The sequence below is a fragment of the Ochotona curzoniae genome, unplaced genomic scaffold (genome assembly GCF_017591425.1).
Source record: "Ochotona curzoniae isolate NIBS_2020 unplaced genomic scaffold, NIBS_Ocur_1.0 contig_1, whole genome shotgun sequence".
NCBI classification, from domain to species: Eukaryota; Metazoa; Chordata; class Mammalia; order Lagomorpha; family Ochotonidae; genus Ochotona; species Ochotona curzoniae.
Window position 1 is genome coordinate 45,172,492 of NW_024464918.1, and position 19,695 is coordinate 45,192,186.

The 19,695-nt window shown below is 49.6% G+C and overlaps 1 protein-coding gene across 1 annotated transcript in view; it reads left to right on the top strand.

Moving 5' to 3' along the window:
- MCC (MCC regulator of WNT signaling pathway) overlaps nucleotides 1-19,695 on the top strand; it is a 177,086-nt gene that overhangs the window by 101,084 nt on the left and 56,307 nt on the right. Inside the window, exon 2 of the mRNA XM_040973256.1 lies at nucleotides 19,493-19,606. Coding sequence (XP_040829190.1) covers nucleotides 19,493-19,606 — 114 coding nt within the window. The remainder of the gene's footprint in view (nucleotides 1-19,492; nucleotides 19,607-19,695) is intronic.

Below are 19,695 nucleotides of genomic sequence, written 5' to 3' on the forward strand. Positions count from 1 at the left end.
AGCAGTGCACACATGTTGAAGGATCCAGCTGCATCTAAGGGTGAATGGCGGCCATGGGGCGTGTTGGTGGTTGGGTACCAAAGTTTCCTTTTTAGGAAGAGAGAAGGTGAGCTACAATTGAACTTTAATGTTCACTCTGACTTTGGGGAAAAGCTGAGAGAAGCTGGAGGCACTGCTGCTGAGGCAGCTCCTTACCTGCAAGGCGAGATGAGTAAGGAGTGTGGAGGAAGAATTCAGAAACTTGGTGCCCTGCTCTGTGTTTTGTGGTCCCTTAGTTGAACTGGCAGACTGGACACAGAGTGTGGAGGGCTGGGGTGTGTGGAGCCTGTGCTTCTGGGTTCAGAGACATGGGCAGCTGGTCTCGAGGGCGTGAGGGCGCGGGTCCTGCGTGCGTTGGACTTTGAGCTCAGTGTTCTGTGTGTGGGGAACATGCTGGGGCTTCAGTAGTAAATGTGATTCCACTTTCGAGTTGTGCTGGCCTCCATAGACTGGTGTTTCCAAGAGCAGCCAGCTGAGCTGCAAGGGGAGACTTGTCCCAGGGGAGGGACAAGTCACTGTACTTCTGGACTGGGAGTGCAGTCACTGCAATGTCCAAGAAAGGGCATTGGGAAACTGTTCCTCAGTTTCAAAGGCAAAACCACTTATAACCCATTATTGTGAACATTTTGCTGAGAGAGAAGCTAAAATTGTTTCTTGAATTTTCTAATGGACAATTTTTCTTGTTTTAGTGACAAAATCAGCCCCTTGAAAATTGGCACAGGGCACTACCAGCTAGGCGTGAGAGATTTTTGACTGTTGTTGTGGTTGTGGTGGTTGTTTAAGGCTTTTAGAGTGGAAGATTGGGAATAGGAGACTAAGGAATTTTTAAAATTAGTTTTCAGTTTACTTGAAAGAGACAGGAAGAGGTCTTGCATCTGCTGTTGCACCCTCCAAATGCCCGCTGCATCCAGGGCTGGATCAGGCGTGAGCCAGGAAGCCGTCACGTACAGCTCTGCCAGGAGCCGTCACCTGCAGCTCTAAGGGCTGTCTGTGACAGTGGAGTGGAACTTGTCTCGACAACCGAGGCAACTCCTCATCCTAGAAGGGAATTCTCACTGAGTGGTTTTCAGGCTTTGTTTTTGGTTGTTGCTAAGGTTAGACCTATGCTGATTGTAACACTCTAAATTTAGTTTCAAGACTCATTCGTGAGTTGGGACCACAGTGTGAAAAACACAGAAAGCATTGTAGGGTGATTTTTTTTTTCCTCCTTGAAATTGAGTATATTTCATATATTAGAGGTAGCATCATGCAGTTGGTCATCATGAGACTGAGTTACTTCCTTGGGAAACTGTGACAGATCTGGAGCCGTCTACAGTTTCTGAACACATTCCTGAGCAGGCTGAACAAGACTGGTGTCTGTGGAATCCTCTGTTAGTATTTCCACTCCAGGTTGAGTGATCTGATTAGCATTTTGTTTGCCAGATGGGCCACTCTAAGTAGCTGAACAATGTTGTCTTCCCAGAGTTCAACATTTAGAACCTTTGAAGACCGTTTGGTCTGCTGGCTCTATCTTGAGATAAGCAGGATGAGTAAGTCCTTGTAAACACAGGGAAACAAATTGTAGTACCTTTTTCCAGTTTTAACTCATCAAAGCTCAGCTGTCTCATGTGTTATTGTAGGGTTCATCATTTTGTTTGTTCTGCATTTGATAAAGACCATTTTACATTTGCATTGTTAGTATCTATTTTAAAAATTGGATGTTTCTGTGTATTTTCAAGAGTAGTGATTTCTTGGCTTTTCAAGACGCAAAAGCTGTGTAGACGAGCAGCAGAGAAGCGAGTCTTCCCTTTCCATCTCTGCTGTTAAGCAGTTCTTCAGAACCAGGCTGTTCTCATTTACAGCATGTAGTGAAAAAGTCAAGTCGGGCTGTGACCCTGCTGACTTACCCTTTAGGAAAGTTGGGTTTTGTCTTTATTTTTGGGAAGCCCTAGAGAGATAGAGAGCTCTGGTTTCTCTGTCATTCCTGAAATGCTCCCAACAGGTGGTGCTAGTCCAGGATGAAGCCAGGAGTCAAGCTCTCTGTCCACATTTCCCATGTGGCTGCAGGGCCCAAGTGTGTGAGCCATTTTCTGCTTTTCCCAGGCCGTTAGCAGGAAGGTGGATCAGAAATGGAGCAGCCAGGACGTGAACTGGTGCTGTAACAGTGCTAGCATTGCACGCAGCAGCTTTATGTGCTGTGCCACAGCAGTTAGCTGCCCCCTCTGCCCCCTGTGGCAGCGGTGTGCCTCACCCTAGACAGATTTCTGCAGTACTCACCAAGAATTCCCACTCTGGCGATTTGAGTTCCTTTGCCATGTGTACTGCTCTTGCAGTCGTGTGTGAGGTGGGAGTTGGTTAGGACTTGAGCTGAATTTGGCCGTCCTAAGCTGTCTTTATATTGGGGTTAAAGTAAGTGAAGCCTCTGCCTGCAGTGCTGCCATCCCAGAGCACCTGTTCAAGTCACAGCTGTTCAACTTCCTATGCAGCTCTCTGCTGATGTCCTGGGAAGACAGTGGAAGCTAGCCTGGATGCTTGGGCCGCAATAGGAGACCCAGAGGAAGTTCCAGGCTCCTGACTTTTGACCTGCCCAGCTCTAGATATTATGGCCATTTGAGAAGTGAAGCACTGAATGGAAATTCTCTCCTCCTTTCCTTGTAACTTCCTTTAAAATAAAAATAAATCTTAAAATTTCTGCATGGGGGGTATGGCATGATGGCTCAGTGGTTAAATCCTCACGTTGCATGCTCCAGGATCCCTTTTGGGCACTGGAACATATCCAGGATGCTCCACTTCCCATCCAGCTCCCTGCTTGTGGCCTGGGAAAGCAGTAGAGGATGGCCCAAAGCATTGGGATCCTGCACCAATGGGGGAGGCCTGGGAGAAGCTCCTTTCTCCTGGCTTTGGATTGTCTCATCTCTGGTCATTGCTGCCACTAGGGGAGTAAATCAGTGGATGGAAGATCTTTCTGTGTCTCCTTCTCTGTGTAAATCTGCCTTTCCAATAAATTTTTTTTTAAACTTCTGTATGGTATGTACACCTTTGCTCAGCTTACATACACTGAGTACGTTCAGGACTACAATGCTGTTATAAACATTTGGGTTAGAGAAACTAAATTCAGTGTTTAGGGCCAAAGTTCCAGGTCATCTTGATTTACTTCATTCAGTAATATTGCTTTAGTAACTAGCATATCATGTACTTGTTACGAACACTCAGGAATTTGCATCGAGTTAAGACCTCTGTGGGGAATGAATGCATTGTCTATAAAGGCAATGTCTGTGTTGGTGGATGTGACCCTGTCTTACGTGTGACAGTATTAATTGCAGAACACCTGGAAGTTGAGTGCTGTCCTGACCCAAAGCCTTATGGAATTAAAAAGAAATTTCTGCATGGTGACTTTGTGTTTATGGAGAAGAATAAACGTATGGCAGAGAGGGTTGGTTTTTTTCCCACAGTAAAGGGAAGGCTTCTCACTGCAGCGCTGAATGTTGAGTAGCAGGGTGAGGTGCTGCCTGGCTCACCTGCATTCCGGTCAGGGTGCTTGGGACATCGTGCCCCCAGTTCCGATTCCACGTTCCCCCTGGCACACTTTGGAATATCAGACAATAGCTTCGCTCCCTGGGGTTCCTGCCATTCCTGTGTGAGACCCAGATGGAGTTCCAGTCTCCTGGCTCTGGCATTTTAGGCCTGGACCAGCGGACGAGGAATCTTGGTGTGTCTGTCTCTGTGTGTCTCATGTCTGCCTTTCAGGTAAATAAGTAAAGCAACACGAGAAAGGATCTGGATGTAGTAATTCAGTAGCATTAGAACAAGTGGCAAATAAAAAACTGGATTTGTAACTTATGTATGTGACAAAATTTCACATGAATTGAAAGGCTTTTTTAAAAAGGACATAGTAAGAAATTAAATTGAAGAAATGTAGGTAGTTATTCTAATTTCAGTGAAATGGAGAACTCTAAACAAAGCAGGAAACAAGTTTAAAAGAAAAGGTTTACCTAGAAAATGTGGAAATGTAAAATGCACAGACGTCAAAAAAGCTATTCAACTAAAAGGTGAACTTAACTGGGAAAACCATTGGCGATGTGTCTAGTGAAAGGTTAATATCTGCAGTCTCATCAAGCCTGGGAAACCACCGTCCTGTCAGCATGCATGTAACGTAACAGGCAGTTGCAAAACAACCCTATCACCCCTGTGAGATCAAAGCCGGAGAAGGCCAGGCTCCTGGCTTCAGCACGGCCCAGGCTCAGCTGCCTTGTTTTGGGAGTGAAACAGCAGATAGAAGATTGACAGTCTCTCTCTCTCTCCCTGCCTTCCTCCTCTCATTTCCATTCTGTTTTTAAAATTAATAAGTAAAATATAATTTTAAACACTAAGCAAATTCATGTTTCTAAAAGCTTTATGAAGAGACATCTAATCTTGAATCATCAAGAAATGGTGACTCATTTTGGAATTATACTGCCAAAAGCATTTTATTTAAATGACATATTTAAAGCTATTGGGAGTCGAGTAAAGACACAGCTGGCAGAATTCTATATTGTAATAATTCTTGTAAGGGCCATTTCCTATCAGAAACTTTGGCCAGCTAATTTTATTTCCAAGAATTTGCCCAGAGATTCTTCCTTGCAATATTACAAAATAAGAAAAATCGTTTCCTTATCTAGCATTTGGCTACATATGCACTTTTAGCACCTAGGTAATCGTGCTGAGATGGGTGGGCGGCCACGGGTGTGGTGTTTCTGTAGCCTGGGTTGGTTCGGTTGGTGACAAAATTTAAGAGAGGTTGGGGAGGGGAAGATGTGTGTGGCAGAGTGATGGCCTCTCAGCCATAACGCTGTCGGCTCCAGCCGACCGCATGTCCCGTGAAGGGCAAGGCAGCAGGCTGCTGGATGAGTGCTAGGTGAAGTGTGATGGCTGAGACGCTCACCTGCACTGTGATGGTGGGCAGCTCTGAGTCCTGTGTGCAGTGACCATATGGGGCTTGATGAGTGCTGGGTGAGCTGTGCGGGGGCTGGGCTGAGTTGGGCTTGTGTGTGAGACCATCGGTGATGTGTGTGCTCAGTGCTCCCACATAGAATCCTCGCCCTTGGCGGCGCCTCTGCCTTCCAGCACTTGAAGTCAATGCAGCAGTGTTTGGATCCTGTCCCGTTTGCTTCCTGCAGGTCAAACTGGGCTGTCAGTCGGTTAGGGCTGGCGCTAGGAGTGAGTCCTCCTTGTGCTGTCAGTCGGTTAGGGCTGGCGCTGGGAGTGAGTCCTCCATGTGCTGTCAGTCGGTTAGGGCTGGTGCTAGGAGTGAGTCCTCCTTGTGATCTTCCTGGGATGAGGTGGGTGACTGATGAGCTTACGCCATTTCCTGGTGTGGGAGACAGATGTCTCTGAAGCTTTCTGTGTAGAATCCTCATGGTTTCTGGAGAGTTCCATCATCATAGCTGCGTCTGTTTATCCCTGCTGCCTAGTAAACTGCCTGTGAAATAATAGGGGACCCAGGGCCCCCAAGTTCCCTAAGTTGCAGAGGGTCTGCCTTCTGCACGCCTGGTTTTGCCTGTCAGCAAGTTGCCAAAACAAAGCTGAGTGTGTCTTGGCACAGAGATGCAAGCCAGTGGTGCCAGAGTGATGGAACAACTCTGTTGTCTGTGGCCCCTCTCCGGGAGATCCCAGAGTGGCTGCTCCTGGGAGGGGAGATCACGTTGAAGCCAGAGTGCTTACAGACTGCGCAGCCTCTCGGGACCTTCTTGGTGGATGTGGCCAACATCTGCCTTCCGTTCCAGGGCACTGCCCTTGCCATGAACGCAGTGTTCAGAAGAGCCCCTGGCGTTTGTGTACACACTCCCCGGGACTGCTCTCAAATCCCAGGTCATTAAGTTCTTTACCCGAGGGGGTTCTTGTCAAGGGCACTGCTGCCCTGTCTGAGCCCGCCCTCCAGATCTGCAACCCGTGCCCACAGATGGGCACTCCCCAAGGTGCCGCTTCAGGGCAAGCCCTTATCAGAGTTGCTCCTTGCACTCTACCTGCTGGAGTCCTAGCAGGACTTTCCACATGTTTTTAAAGATTTATTTTATTTTTATTGGAAAGGTGGATATACATAGGGGAGGAGAGACAGAGAGGAAGATCTTCCGTCTGATGATTCACTCCCCAAGTGACTGCAATGGCCGGAGCTGCACTGATCTGAAGCCGGGAGTCTGGAGCTCTTCCGAGTTTCCCACGCGCGTGCAGGGTCCCAAGGCTTTGGGCCATCCTCGACTGCTTTCCTGGGCCACAGTCAGGGAGCTGGATGGGAAGTGGGGCTGCCGGGCTTAGAACCAGCGCCCATATGGGATCCCAGCACATTTGAGTCGAGGACTTTAGCCGCTAGGCCAGGGCGCCAGGCCCTCACATTTTACAAATAGAGACAAACAAAATGACTGTACTGTGTAGCTAATATTCTTATACTGCTTATAGCAAGTAGCAGTACATTAACATGGGCCCCCAGACCGTTAGTCCCAGGACGCCATAGCATAAGAATTCACATGCAAAGATGAGTGTTCACACGCAGAAAGGCACAGAAACCCAAGCAGGCAGCCTTCCCACCAGCCACCAGTCTCAGAGCTGGAACTCCTTGTCTGACACATAGGGAAAGCAGTGCATTACCCAGCTGTGCCACAAAAGGAAGATTCTGGCACAGGTCACAGAGAAAAGTCCATCTTGAAGTAAGAGGGAAAAGGTAAGGAGTACAGGAACTGATTGCATCCTGCGGTTCCATTTGTCCTTGTTTGAAAGAAGTATGTGGTATAAAGAGAGGAAGAGCCTTTTTAGAACGGAAGCACTCCACCTGTTACTATTGTTCATGAGGAGCAGATCTTCCGATAATCTTGTCCTTAAAAACAGCACAAGTCTGCTCCTTCTGCATGGGCATGTGCTTGTCTGTGCTGGTTCCCTCTTGTGCTGCCGCAGTGGCTGTGGCTGTGGCGTTACGTAGCTGCAATCTCCACAGAACAGGACTTGATTTGACCCTAGGGACGCAGGCGGCCGTGAAAGCTGGGGACAGGAGCAGTGCCCCTGCTGCTGCTCGGATGGTGCTGTGGGCACGGTGGGGCTTTGTGCTTCTGCTTGGCTGCTTAGCTCCCTGTGTCTCCCCAACTTCATGGAGAGCAGAGCAAGGCCCCGCATCTCCCCAAGGTCACACAGGCCCATGTCAGGTCCTCACCAGCCAGGTCTGAGATGTTTTTCTGCACAGCAGCCTCCAGCTGTTTCCCAGTACACAGCTGGATCCACCCACTTACCTAAATATACCTTCCGGTGTCTTCGGAATGGCTGCCGAGCTGTGCACATGAAGTTGCGTTGGGCCTAAAGGGAAATCTCAGGGGGTAGAGTTGTTTTTCAGGCTGTTGTTGGTGAAACTAATTCATTCATCTCGGTGTTGTTTGGCTTCCTCAACAGCCAGTTGCCATCTGTATATACAGCACATATCCGCTCTCGCCCCTCACCTTTGCCTTCAGTGTCTTCCTGATACAGCAGCAGTGCTGCAGACACGGGTGCCCTCTCTGGGCAGCAAGTGTCAAACGGCAGCAGTTCCAGAGTCTTGTCCAGACAGTCTGGGTTTGGGGGTGTTCACCAGGGCTTTTCCAGGGGTTCTGCTGCCTGAGCTCATGCCGCAGCCTGTACCCACGCATGGGGCAGAAGAGCTGGTGAGTGTTGTGGAGCTGAGACCACCTGACCGTGGCCTGGCACTGGTCTGGCCTGAGTTGGGGAGAGGTGGATTTGGGTGGAGTTGGCCTGTAGCCAAGTCTCTCGCCCTTGCTGTCCTCCCCTCCGCATCTCAGATCTGTTTGCTCTCAGCACCAGCAGTACTTAAAAAAAAAAAAAAAAAAGGCACAGCAATAAAGTCTGGCCTGCACGGCCTGCACCGACTTTCTGTGCCTGGAGATTAGGACTGTAAAGTGCAGGCGCTTTGTGCAAACAGTGTCCCTGGCGCTTGAGTTGACCGTGACTGAGGCTGTGCTCAGTGCTGTTCTCTCTTGGAGAATCCCCTGTATTCTGTTAGCCTGTTTCTGCGGAAGTCATTTAAGTTATACAACATGGGTAATTTGTTCCCAGGTTATAAAAAAGTGAATATCAGCGACTTTGTCCATAACATGTAATTGGGGAGAGAGAAATGTAAGCTTTTTTCCAGAAGGTTTCCAAGCAAATCCTGGAAAGCATTGGTCTGAGTGGATGTGAAGGGCACGCTGTCGCACGGCACTTAGGATCCTTTTTGCGATGCCTGTCAAGGTCAAGTCCCTGCCCTATTTGTGATTCTAGCTTCCTGTCAGTGTGTGTACTGAGAGGCGACAGCAGCTGTGGGCCTTTGGAGAATAAACACGTGGATGAAACACACACATACCCTGCCAGGCCTCTTTGGCTTTCTGCATTTTAAGTAAAAACTGAAAGTAAATACATTTTGAAAATGACAACTAAATATACTGCTAACATCTGAAAGTTACTTGGGAAAGGGCTTGTTTTTGGCAAAATTTTAATCTTCCATGTATAAGTTATGAATTCCTTAGCTCTCTGCTGCCATGTTGACTTAAACATGTACAGTGTGTAAGCTCCAGCCGGGCGTGTTGTGTCATGCCCTTGGCTTAACCTTACATTCGTTATGTGAACCGACAAAGGAAAATTCGACGTAACCTCATTGCTTTATGAGGATTGTGAAAGGCTATAGGTCTCTCAGAAAACACCGTGGTATGTTTGCACTGCTTCTTGGTGAAAGTAAAACCGCTGCCCCCACTGAATTGCAGTGTTAAAGATGAAGCATTTGTGAACTTAGAGTCAAGAAGCCTCAGGCTGTTTGTGAATAACGTTGGATTCCTCCGCAGTACTTATTGGAAATGGTAGAGGTTGTAGGTTAGGTGTCTCTGCCCCAGAAATTTTTAAGATTCAGGAGCGTTTAGATCTGTTGAATTTCAGATTGTTAGTGGGGTATTCTTTACCTCGTTCCAAACTCTAGATTGCTAGCTTGTGAGAAAGGAGGGTTTCTTTGTTTTCTGTTTATTTTCTGTGTCAGTCACTAGAAATACGTGTGTAGTTATCCACAACAGGACTGTGACATAACCCTTGCCCCTGCAAGTGTGCAAGTGCATGATGCTCAGCCACAGTACGTCAGGGCATGAAGCCTGCATATTCCCTGTGCCTGTACGTGCTGCTCTGTTGGCAGCGCCAGCTGCCAGGGTCTGCCTTGCAGTGTCCCTGCTCCCTCTGAGTGACCCGTGGTCGGTGCAGTGTGCGTAGCAGCACCCTCCGTCATTGTTCTGCGTTGAATCACCCCTGTGGCCCCAGTGCGTCTCCATGTGTAACAGGCGAGAATCAGCAGACTGGAATGACATATAAGCCCAGGGGGATGAGGCCGGCTGGTCTGGAGAGGTGCTCTGGGAGAGTAACTCAGAGCCGTTGCTGCACCTTCTGAGTCAATCCCAATCTTCATGTCAGATCAGCGTGAGCCCATCTCCCCCTTTGTTCCCCCTCTGTTCCTCACTGACACGCCAAGCCAAGCCCCCTCTTGGAAGGGTTCCTTGTGTGCCTGCCAGGCAGCGCTAATGGGCCTCTCAGCTGAGTGGTCACATTTCAGATTGGCAACATTTGTCTCGAACCTGGAACTAAGCCGGTTCTTTTTGTGAACAATGCCCTGAATTGAGATGTGGGGGAGGTCTGTTTCGCAGTGTTCAGGTGTCCATTTTGATCTTCTGTATCCATCTCAGTGATGCCTGCCCTGGACTGCGATCACCAGCCTGGCCTAGAGCTACCCTCCAGCTCTTTGATCCAGCACAGGCACTAGCTTCCTTGGCGCTTCTCACCCCAGTGTTTAGTCTTGGGTCTAAGGATTGATAGTGTAAATAGCCATCGCTGTGGGACTTGACTTTTTGCTTTGCACTGTTGAACCTGCAGTGTCTCCAGTGACTGCTGGGCTTAGGCTCGCCTTTGATGTGCTCATCTAGGTTGGAAACTTCTCAGTTCCCTGCCTGTTCTGCTTTACAGAAGCACAATAAGGCAGCCTGAGGCAGTTTTCCTGTTTACATTTTAGTGCCATGCCTAGGAGAAGGTAAGAGGAAGGGCAGGGGGAGGGGAGATAGGACAGAGACAGGCGGATTAGATGGGCTTCTGTTGGCATGGCAAGCCCGGCGGGGTCTGGAGCCTGGGAGACCCTGCAGTGGTGCCCCTGCCTGAGCACAGCAGGGACTCGGTTTGCAGGAAAAGCCTGTGGCGTGGAGAAAGCCGTGCCCTTTGCAGGACTGTGTGCTGGAGGAGCACCTTGCTCTGATTGTGTTGGGTTACTCAGAGGCTTACCTCCACGTATCACTGAGCGCCCCACTGTGTGCACCGAGCTGTGCAGGGGCCGTTAAATGCCCCACTTCTCACAGCCTGAAGACAGTGGTCCTCACTGGGACTCCTTTTAGAGAAAATTCCAGAGGAACTGGCCTACCCCCACTCGTGCTGTGTGTTTTCTCAGGGTGTCACAGGGTCCCTATAGTAACAGTAGTGTGAAGATGAGCCCGATGTGGGAGACCTCGCATTGTCCCTAACCTTCCCTTTTGCTGTACCCTAGAAGTGTCTGAGTGACCCTCTGACATGAAGGCGGCCGGAGAGGGAAAGCTGGCAAGGCGCTTTAAAATGTTTGTGTTCTTTGTGGGGAGTGGGGGAGGGAGGCCTTGTATGTGGAAACAAAGCTGAGCTGGTAGGACCTGTCCTCCAGTTCTGTTGTGGTTTTAGAGGGAAGGACAGGCTGCCATGCAGAGAAGGCAGGAGCAGGAGTGCTGTGGGGCTGGGCACACGGGAGTGCTGTGGGGCTGGGCACGCGGGAGCGGGAGTGCTGTGGGGCTGGGCACGCGGGAGTGCTGTGGGGCTGGGCACATACCACGGGTTGCCTTCTCCCTGGTGTGCTGTTGCCACCTTTGTCTGCAGTTCCGTGATGCAGCCAGGAGTTGTGAGTGGCTGGCAGGTGAGGCTGGCATGTGGAGGTCAAGTTCACCTACTTTGCTGGGTGCGTGGCTCACTTGCAGGAATGGGGTTTTAGATGTCTTTGCAGTTTGTTCAGCATTGCTGTAAACCAACTGGTGCTGGACACTGGCCAATGCCCACTCCGGACTCCTCAGACGCTCCCATGGCTCATACCAGGTACTCCATCTCAGACTGGGTGACCCTGGACACCCAAGAATGGGGAACATCATAGGTCAGCTTGTAAGCTTGTGGCTTCAAGTACTAGGAATACGACCTGTGCCTGAGCTGCCTTCCCTGCACAGTGAGGTCCTCATAACAGCTGTCCACTTGGATCACTGCGAAACCTGTGTGAGGTGATGGGCAGCTCAGATGTAATGTGGAGTGCTGAGGTCCCCACTGCTGAGCGGGTACCGCTTTCTGGGGAATGCGGGGTTGCTCAGGAGGCAGGACACCCGAGGGTCATTGATGCAGTGGATGCTGCCGAGTTCGGGGGCAGACGAGAGCTAATGACCCCACTCACGGAGCTTGACCCGTAAGCAGACGTTCTGAGGATGTGGCTTCTCTGGGCAAGGCAAAATTTGTCCACTACTATGGCTGTGCAGCAGTGGCCAGACTTGCTGTATACGGAGCAGCTGAGCTTTCCATCATGGCAGCGGGGAAGCACCCGTGGGTGTGCAGGCAGCATTCTGGCATTGGCCGGACTGTTGGCTAAGAGGAGGCTCTTGAAGAGCCCTTTCCTCAGGGTTCCAAAAATATCTTCTCTCTAAGTAAACAGGGACATTGTTGAGGGTGAAGCCTGCTTTATTGGACAGTTATACCTGTTACATTTAGGCGTATTCCCTAGAACTTTGGATAAATGGACCAGGAAAACAACAAATTGTGTAGGAAAAATGATAAACTTGAAAACTGCGATAACCTGTGCTTGCAGACTTCTTTGTAGGTAGTTTGGTCCCAGATAGTACTGTGTTAAATTCTTAAGGATAATGCACGAAGAAAAACATCTGCCAGGTGCTTGGGGTGGTGTCATCTGGTGGTTAGGGTGGGTTTCATTTGTAGGTTTCCGAATATTTTCAGTATGCCCATTCAGCATATACCATGGGAGGTCCCACCATGCGCCAGGCCGAGCATGCCAGGTTTGCTGGCTGCCTCCCTGGCACTTTGACTCCCCTGCCCAACAAAGACCCTTCAAGACACAGGCCAGCTAGTGGTGAGTGTTCAGAAAAGCAGGGGAGTGGGGAAGGCTGAGCCTCAGTTCAGGACAGGCAGTGGGCAGGTGGAAATCAACCTGAAAGAATTTAGGGAATGTGCCATACATAATACAGAAAGTAATGGTTACCAAGGTATTGTTTTGTTTAAAGGATTTTTATTTATTTTTCATTTTAAAAGGTCATTTGTTTATTTTTACTGGAAAATCTTCTGTCCACTTATTCACTCCTTTAGTGGCTGCAACAGCCAGGAGTGAGTCTGTCCGAAGCCAGGAGTCAGGAGCTTCTTCTGGGTGCCAAGGTTTGGGCCCTCCTCGACTGCTTTCCCATGCCACAAGCAGGGAGCTGGATGGGAAGTGGAGCAGCCAGGATATGAACTGGCACCAATATAGAATCCCAGTGCATGCAAGGCAAAAACTTTAGCCACTAGGCTACCATGCTGGGCTCAAATTTTATTTATTTTTATTTCAAAGACAGATTTACAGAGACAAGCAGAGACAGATATCTCTTCCATCCATTAGTTCACTCCCCACATGTCCACAGTGGCTGGAGCTGAGCCAATCCAAAACCAGTGCTTGCAGCAGAAGATGAGCCAGTTGAGCCAAAGCCCAGCTCACCGAATCGTTGTTTTCCCCAATCCTCTGTTTTGTTTCATACTTCATGCCTGTCATAAATTTATTCACTAGTCGTTTAGGGTTTGCTGCTGTGAACAGTTCTTACTGTGTTTCCTTGCAGCCAGTAACTTGTCTGTCTTGTGTATTTACCAATGAGATCTATTTGTGCAGAAGCTCATGTTGGGGTCATGCCGTCCCAGTTGATTCTTGATCATCTGAAGTGTTAGGAGGAGCCAGGCAGTGTGGGGTGCAGCCTGGGCATGTGGGGGTTCTGTGGTTTGTGCGCTGGCTCCTATGGGATTTGCAGGCTGATCCTGCCACCTGACTCACTCACTCAGCTGACTCAGTTACCCAGTGTTGAACAGCAGAGTGTGGAATGTGATCCAGGACCCTTTCTGATTGCCTCACCAAGACGTGTGTAAACAGGAGGTAGCATGGTAACCCACCACAGCTCTCGGAGCCCCGTCTCATCTTCATACCTGAGCGGCAAAACCAGTACCTGACTCCATGACATGATGGTCTGCCCACTGGGTGCGAGGGACTCCCATGGTGTGTCCTGTCACCCTGTCGCCTCCGAGTGGACGGGCGTTCCCGTCACATGGACGAGAGGCTCTGAATGCTAAGCAGGCTCTGCAGGCGAGAATCTGTTTTTGCTCATTTGACACAACAAAGTCCTTAGTCCTTCTCTCTGTAAATTGCATACTGGTTTTCCACATCGTGTTCTCTCCCTTGACCCTCCTGTTCCTGTTTCTGGGAAGGAGGGGGTGCAGGTTGGGACAAGGAAGAGATGTGGACCTAAGGCCGAAGCCCTCAGCAGAGAGACCGCCAGCAGTCGGCGTGAGAGCGTGCTGGCGAGCAATCAGCCGGCTGGTGGTGAGGTGTGACCACCAGGCCTCATTCACGGGCTCTGAGATGGGAGCATGTCCTGGCATAAAGCGTCTCAGATGATTTTCTTTGAACAAAGTAATGTGAGAGTATATTGTAAGATGATTGCTCAGCACGTATCTGAATATTTGGCATCTTGGTTGTGTCTGTGCTGTGGGAAAGAATCTGAAAGCATGTGTCTCGGACACTTGTTTTAGTTTGATTCATTTATTTGAAAGGCAGAGAGAGATTTTTGATCCACTGGTTCTCTCCACAAATTCCTACCATGGTGTGGGCTGGGCTAGGCTGAAGATGAGGGCCAGGACCTCTGTCCGGGTCTCGCAGGTGAGGGGCAAGGTCCGAGCATGTGAACATTTATCCACTGGCTTCTAGGGTGCACACTAATAGGAAATTGGCCTGGAAGTGGAGCTCGGGACTCAAATATGCAATACAGATTTTCTAAGCAGTGTTTTTTCTTTCTTTTGTTTGTTTGTTTATGATTTATTTATTTTTGGACCTGGTGTGATGGCTCAATGGCTAAATCTTTGCTTTGCAAGCACAGGCATCCCATATGGGCACTGATTCATGTCTCAGCTGCTCCACTTCCAACCCAACTCTAGGAAAGTGGTAGAGGATGGCCCAAGGCCTTGGGGCCTTCTTCCCTCGTGGGAGACCCAGAAGAAGCTCCTGACTCCTGGCTTTGGATCTGCTCAGCTCCAGCCATTGTGCGCATTTGGGGGAGTGAACCAGTGGATGGAAGATCTTTATGTCTCTCCTTCTCTATAAATCTGCCTTTCCAATAAAAATAAATCTTTTCTTTTTAAAGATGTGTTTATTTTGAACATCAGAGCTACAGAGATAAGAAAGAAGAGTTTTTTTTTAATGTATCTTATTTCATTTTATGACACAGTTTCATAGGCTCTGGGATTCCCCCAACCCTTCCCTGTGCCCTCTCCCCATGGTGGACTCCTCCACCTTGTTGCAGTATTACAGTTCAAATCCAGTCATGATTCCTTCTTTGCAAGCATGTACCACGCAGAGAGTCCGCATCTTATTGAGAGGAAGAGATCTTCCATCCGCTCTCCAGATGGCCACAGCCGTTATGGGTAGGCCAGACTGAGGCCAAGTTCTCAGAGCTTCCTGCAGGTCTCCCACGTGGGTACAAGGCCTAGCACTTAGGCTGTCCTCGGCTGCTTTCCCAGGTACTTAACAGGTGCTAGGTCAGAAGTGACTTTACCTACCAGCCCCCTGTCTTGGGTTGTATGTGAAGTCCATATGCGTATTTATGTCCTCACACATCGAATCCAGAAGTTTCCCTTGCTTTCCTGAAGGAAAAACAGTGTCCTCAGGCCAGTAGAAGGGAGGGTCCTTGCGAAGCACTTGAGTCATTGCTGTGGAAATAGCAATGGGCCTTTGCTGAGCTGAGTTTATTGACGGTTTCACCATTAAAGGCACTTGGTTTCTTTAGAATGGGGAATTCGATACCTACTAAAGTGGATCAATATTAAAATTTATGAGCACTGCAGGCCTTGTCAGGGAACTCTTACTCATGTCCCATGCAATTCTCTCTGGGAGTTTCTGCCTCGGGGACCACATCAGTGTTTAGTGTGCAGTGAAATATTCATGACCTCTGATTAGCTGGATTTAATTGTTACATCTTCGTCTGCTTCGTGATGTGTCATTAAGCTGAAACTCACCTTGAAGCTTAAGTGGGTGAAGCCTGTTTATTGCAGTCTCTTTGTTATTGTCTGTGCTTCTCTCTAATTCCTTGTATAACCACCTAGTTTGGTTTCTCATGTAAACACAATGGCAGCATACAACAAACAAGATTTTCTTTCTTTAGTGGAAGATACTGTGACTTAATAACTACTATTGTGTTATAAGTCAGCATAATGAACTTTAAAGATCTACATTAAGTGTTTGTTAAGGGTTTTAGTTTTTGAAAACCACTGAGGTAAGCTTTCCCTGCATATGTTGTTTTTGGGGTGCAGTTGTTTTTCAGGGCTTTCTTTTAACCCACACTAGAACGTTTGCCCCATCACCTTTCCCTCCTAGTGTAGGGCGGTGGCTGTTGGTGGGGTTGTCACTGATGCCTTGTGACCTCTTCAAATGGTGAGTGTTTAAGGAGCTGTTACTTTTATGTCCGCGCCAACTTTGCAGTTTTGCTTTCCCCACTAAAAAAAAAAAACACAAGCCCGTGTCTCAGACCTTTTCTTCTCCCCAGTGTGCAGGGCATTTGGAAGGACCTCGGAGGTCCTGTGACGCTCTACTGCCAACGGGCAGGGTACTCAGGAACCCAACCCTGAGGGTGGACAGAACTGGGCTTTCCTTCTGGTGTTGCCGCTTCCTGGTTTGAAGAATTACTTGGGCTTCAAGCCTCAATTCCAATCTCTTGAAATTGGGAATATTAGTCCTATCCATCTCGTAATGTGTGATGAAGAACTGAGGAAAAGCCCAGGGTAGCCAGGAGCTGGTGTTCAGCACTTACTGCAGTAACAAGGAGGTGTGTGGACTTTGAAAGCTGGTGGTCAGACTTTGAGACTGCCCCTGTCTGGGTACCATGGCCTCACTGGGAGAAAGGCAAGGAGCAGTTCCAAGTGACTCCTTGGATGATAGGGCGGGACCTGCTTTCACAGCTTGGATTGGGTGGGCTCTGGCTTTGTTTTGTTATTGTTGTTTGTTTGTTTCCTTTTTTGTATGTAGATGGTATCTTACTACTGCCTCCTGGAAGGACCTTCAACAGTGCTGTTCTGTAACAAGTAGATTTTAGCTCTGGCTTGCAGAGGCACTGAGTTCTTGTGTTCAGGAGGTGCAGGGAAAGACAAGGCTGCTGCTTGCTCAGTTCAGTGGATGCAGCACAAAGCACACAGTGGCCTCTGCTGGGGCTGAGCTGGACTTTCAAGTTACACAGCAGGTGCCCCTGGGTGAAACCCTGCAGTAAATAGAACCATTGTAGTCCTGGAAGGCAGAAAACAGGACTGCCTTGTGTCCACCTGGCCAGGAACGCTACCTGGTTTTTGTTTGTTTCTGAGAGCCTCAGCATGTGGAGCCTCTGGAGAAGGTGAGCATCCTCACATACAGGGTCTCCAGGGCCAGCTGGGACAGCACTCCCGTCCACCAGCTCATGGCTGCCATGTGGGAGAGGAGAAAGCCTCTGGCCAGACAGGGTGGGACACATGCGATGGAGGCGTTTTGGTTCTCTGCGTGTCAGCTTCCTTGCTTTACGTGGAGTGAATGTGAGCAGACATTTCCATGTGCGTGGTTCTGAACATTCTTTCCACTTCCGGGAGAAAGATCTGTGCTCCTAGCTCTGTGTATGAAGCTTCCTTGAGCAGCCAAGATTGAACAGGTCCTTTCTGGGACCAGTGGGGGAAAAAGCGTGCAAGCACCCTTGGACTGGCAGGCGAGCAAGCGTTTCGATTGTGCATGCCTCCTAGTTTAAAACCAGAGGTGATCAGAGGCTGTGAAAGGCACAGAAAGATCAGAGTCTCCTGAACTCATCCAGAGCCAAGGGCGAAGCTCCGTCATCGCCACCCTTCCCACTTCTACCTGATATCACACAGAGGCTGGGCTTCCCACCCCCCTCCTTGAAGATCCTGACCCTGGCCCTCCACCTGCACAGGTAGCCAGAGACCAGGGGCAGTGGAGGCTGAGCTGGCAGTGCCAGGAAGGTGGACAGCTGAGAATGTTAGAGCATGGAGTGCCCGTGCAGTCGACTCTTCGTGCCCTTGCGCCTTCATCTTTCATCTGTGGGAGGGGTCCTAGCATCTCTCTGCAGCACTGTGGTGCAGTTTAAAACAGGCCCCAATTCTGGGGCCAGTGCGCGCTCAGCAGCTGCAGCTGTTAAAAGGAGGACCATGTTGTCACTAACTGGTTGCCTGCAGTTCTCAGACTGCTCCCAGACTGCTCCCGGACTGCCAAGGTTCTACAGGACGCACACCTGCCACGAGTGGGGAAAGTGAATGCAGCACGCAGCACAAAATCGACCAAGCCAGTGTGCACAGTGAATTGTTCCTCCACTTTAGTGCAGAGTTCCCTGGGCGAGTGAAGTAGCACTACTCCTGTCATAGTGGAAACATCACCAACACGGTGTTGTAAGGGAAGGCAGTCCTAGTCGGAGAGAGAAGTCATTGTCAACACTGGGGAGGACCCTGGCAATCAGTGGTACATCTCGAGGTGCGGCCTTGCTCCTGGGTCTGGTTGGAGGCTATTGCTGGTCAGTCCCGTCTTGACCATGGCTTTCAAGTGTTGGATGTCCTGAAGACAGTGCTGCTCAGACAGCTGGCCCCGTTCCAGAAAGGCAAATAGGATGGCGCGTTTAGAGTTTGGCAGCCTGTGTTTGAGCCCTGGGCACCCCTTGCCAGCCGTGGTCCATGGGAGAAGCATTCATCCCTCAGCCCACTGGAGACCCTAACCTCCTCCAGACCGTCCCCAGCTCAGGTCACAGCACTGTGGTATGCTGAGACAGATCAGTGAGGTGTGAAGAGTTGTGCCAGGCCCTGCGTGGCTGCTGGTGTTGTTCCCGGCAGCAGCAGCGGCTTGGGGAAGCACCACTAGCCAGGGATACACGAAGGTGCCCATGCGAGGGTCTCTTCAGAGAGGTCGGCGTCCGGGGAAGAGGGAGCAGAGCTCTGCCCCTGGTGTTGTTTATTGGTACACTTGGGCTTGATATCTGGTTCTGGCTTCTAAATACAGCTTTGTTCCAGTACAGACCTGTGAGGCAGAGGGGTGGCTCGGTAGTAGAGTGTGAGGCCGAGAGGCCTGAATTGGATTCCCAGCTCTTGCTTTTGACCTGGCCCAGTGCTGGCCATTGTGTGTGTCTAAGGTGTGAATCTCCCAAACACAGACACACGCAAATTTTTACAAAAATATGACGGAAGAATTCCAAAAATGGTCATAAATGTAATGTGCTATGTATAGATACGTGCACAATTTTGATTGCTTTGGTAGATTTGCTTTTTAGGGGTTAAATCCATTTCCAGTCCCTTAGCACCTATGGCTTGTGTCCACTGTTCCCTGAGATGAATGGCTCCTTCTGGGAGCAGGTGTCACACTGCTTGGGATGCCTGCATCCCTGGTCAGGTGCCACTTTGAGTCCTGGCTATTCTTCTCCAGCTCCCTGCTGAGGTCTTGAGAAGGCAACCCAGGATGGCTCAGGGACTTGTATCAGCCCCACCCTCACGGGGAGCCTGGAGAAGTACCAGGCTCCTGGCTTTCCGGTGCATCTGGGGAATAAATTCATGGATGGAAGACTCTCCCGCTGCCATTCCCACTTCCCACTTCCTCTCTCCCCACACTCTGTTTCTCACAATTCCTCTCACTCTTTCTGCCTTTCAAATACATAAATACATACATACATTTTTTAAAAAGATTTATTTATTTATTGGAAAGTCAGATATACAGAGAGGAGGAGAGACAGAGAGGAAGATCTCCCGTCCGATGAGTCACTCCCCAAGTGAGCACAACGGCCGATGCTATGCCGATCCGAAGCCAGGATCCAGAAACCTCTTCCGGGTCTCCCACACGGGTGCAGGGTCCCAAAGCTTTGGGCCGTCCTCGACTGCCTTCCCAGGCCACAAGCAGAGAGTTGGAACTAGGGAGCTGGATGGGAAGTGGAGCTGCAGGGATTAGAACTGGCGCCCACATGGGATCCCGGTGCGTTCAAGGCGAGGACTTTAGCCGCTAAGCCACGCTGCTGGGCCCCATACATATATATATTTTAGAAACTTTGCCCAGAAGGTCTCTTTCGGATGGAGTGTTTTCCAGGTGGTTGTGCTAACTTCAGGAGAGAATGCCAAGGTGCGTGTGTTCACGGAGACCACTAACCTGTGTTCTTTCTCACCACAGCTCCATTTGGCCGCCCTGGCATCCCTGAAGGGAGACATAGCAGAGCTAAATAAGCGTCTGCAGCAGACAGAGCGGGAGCGGGACCTTCTGGAGAAGAAATTGGCCGAGGCACAGGTAAGGGGTTGGAGAAGTGTGTGTGTGTAAGTGAACTTTCTGGTTTTAACATGAAACATACAAATTCCTACCAAACAAATCAGAGTGTA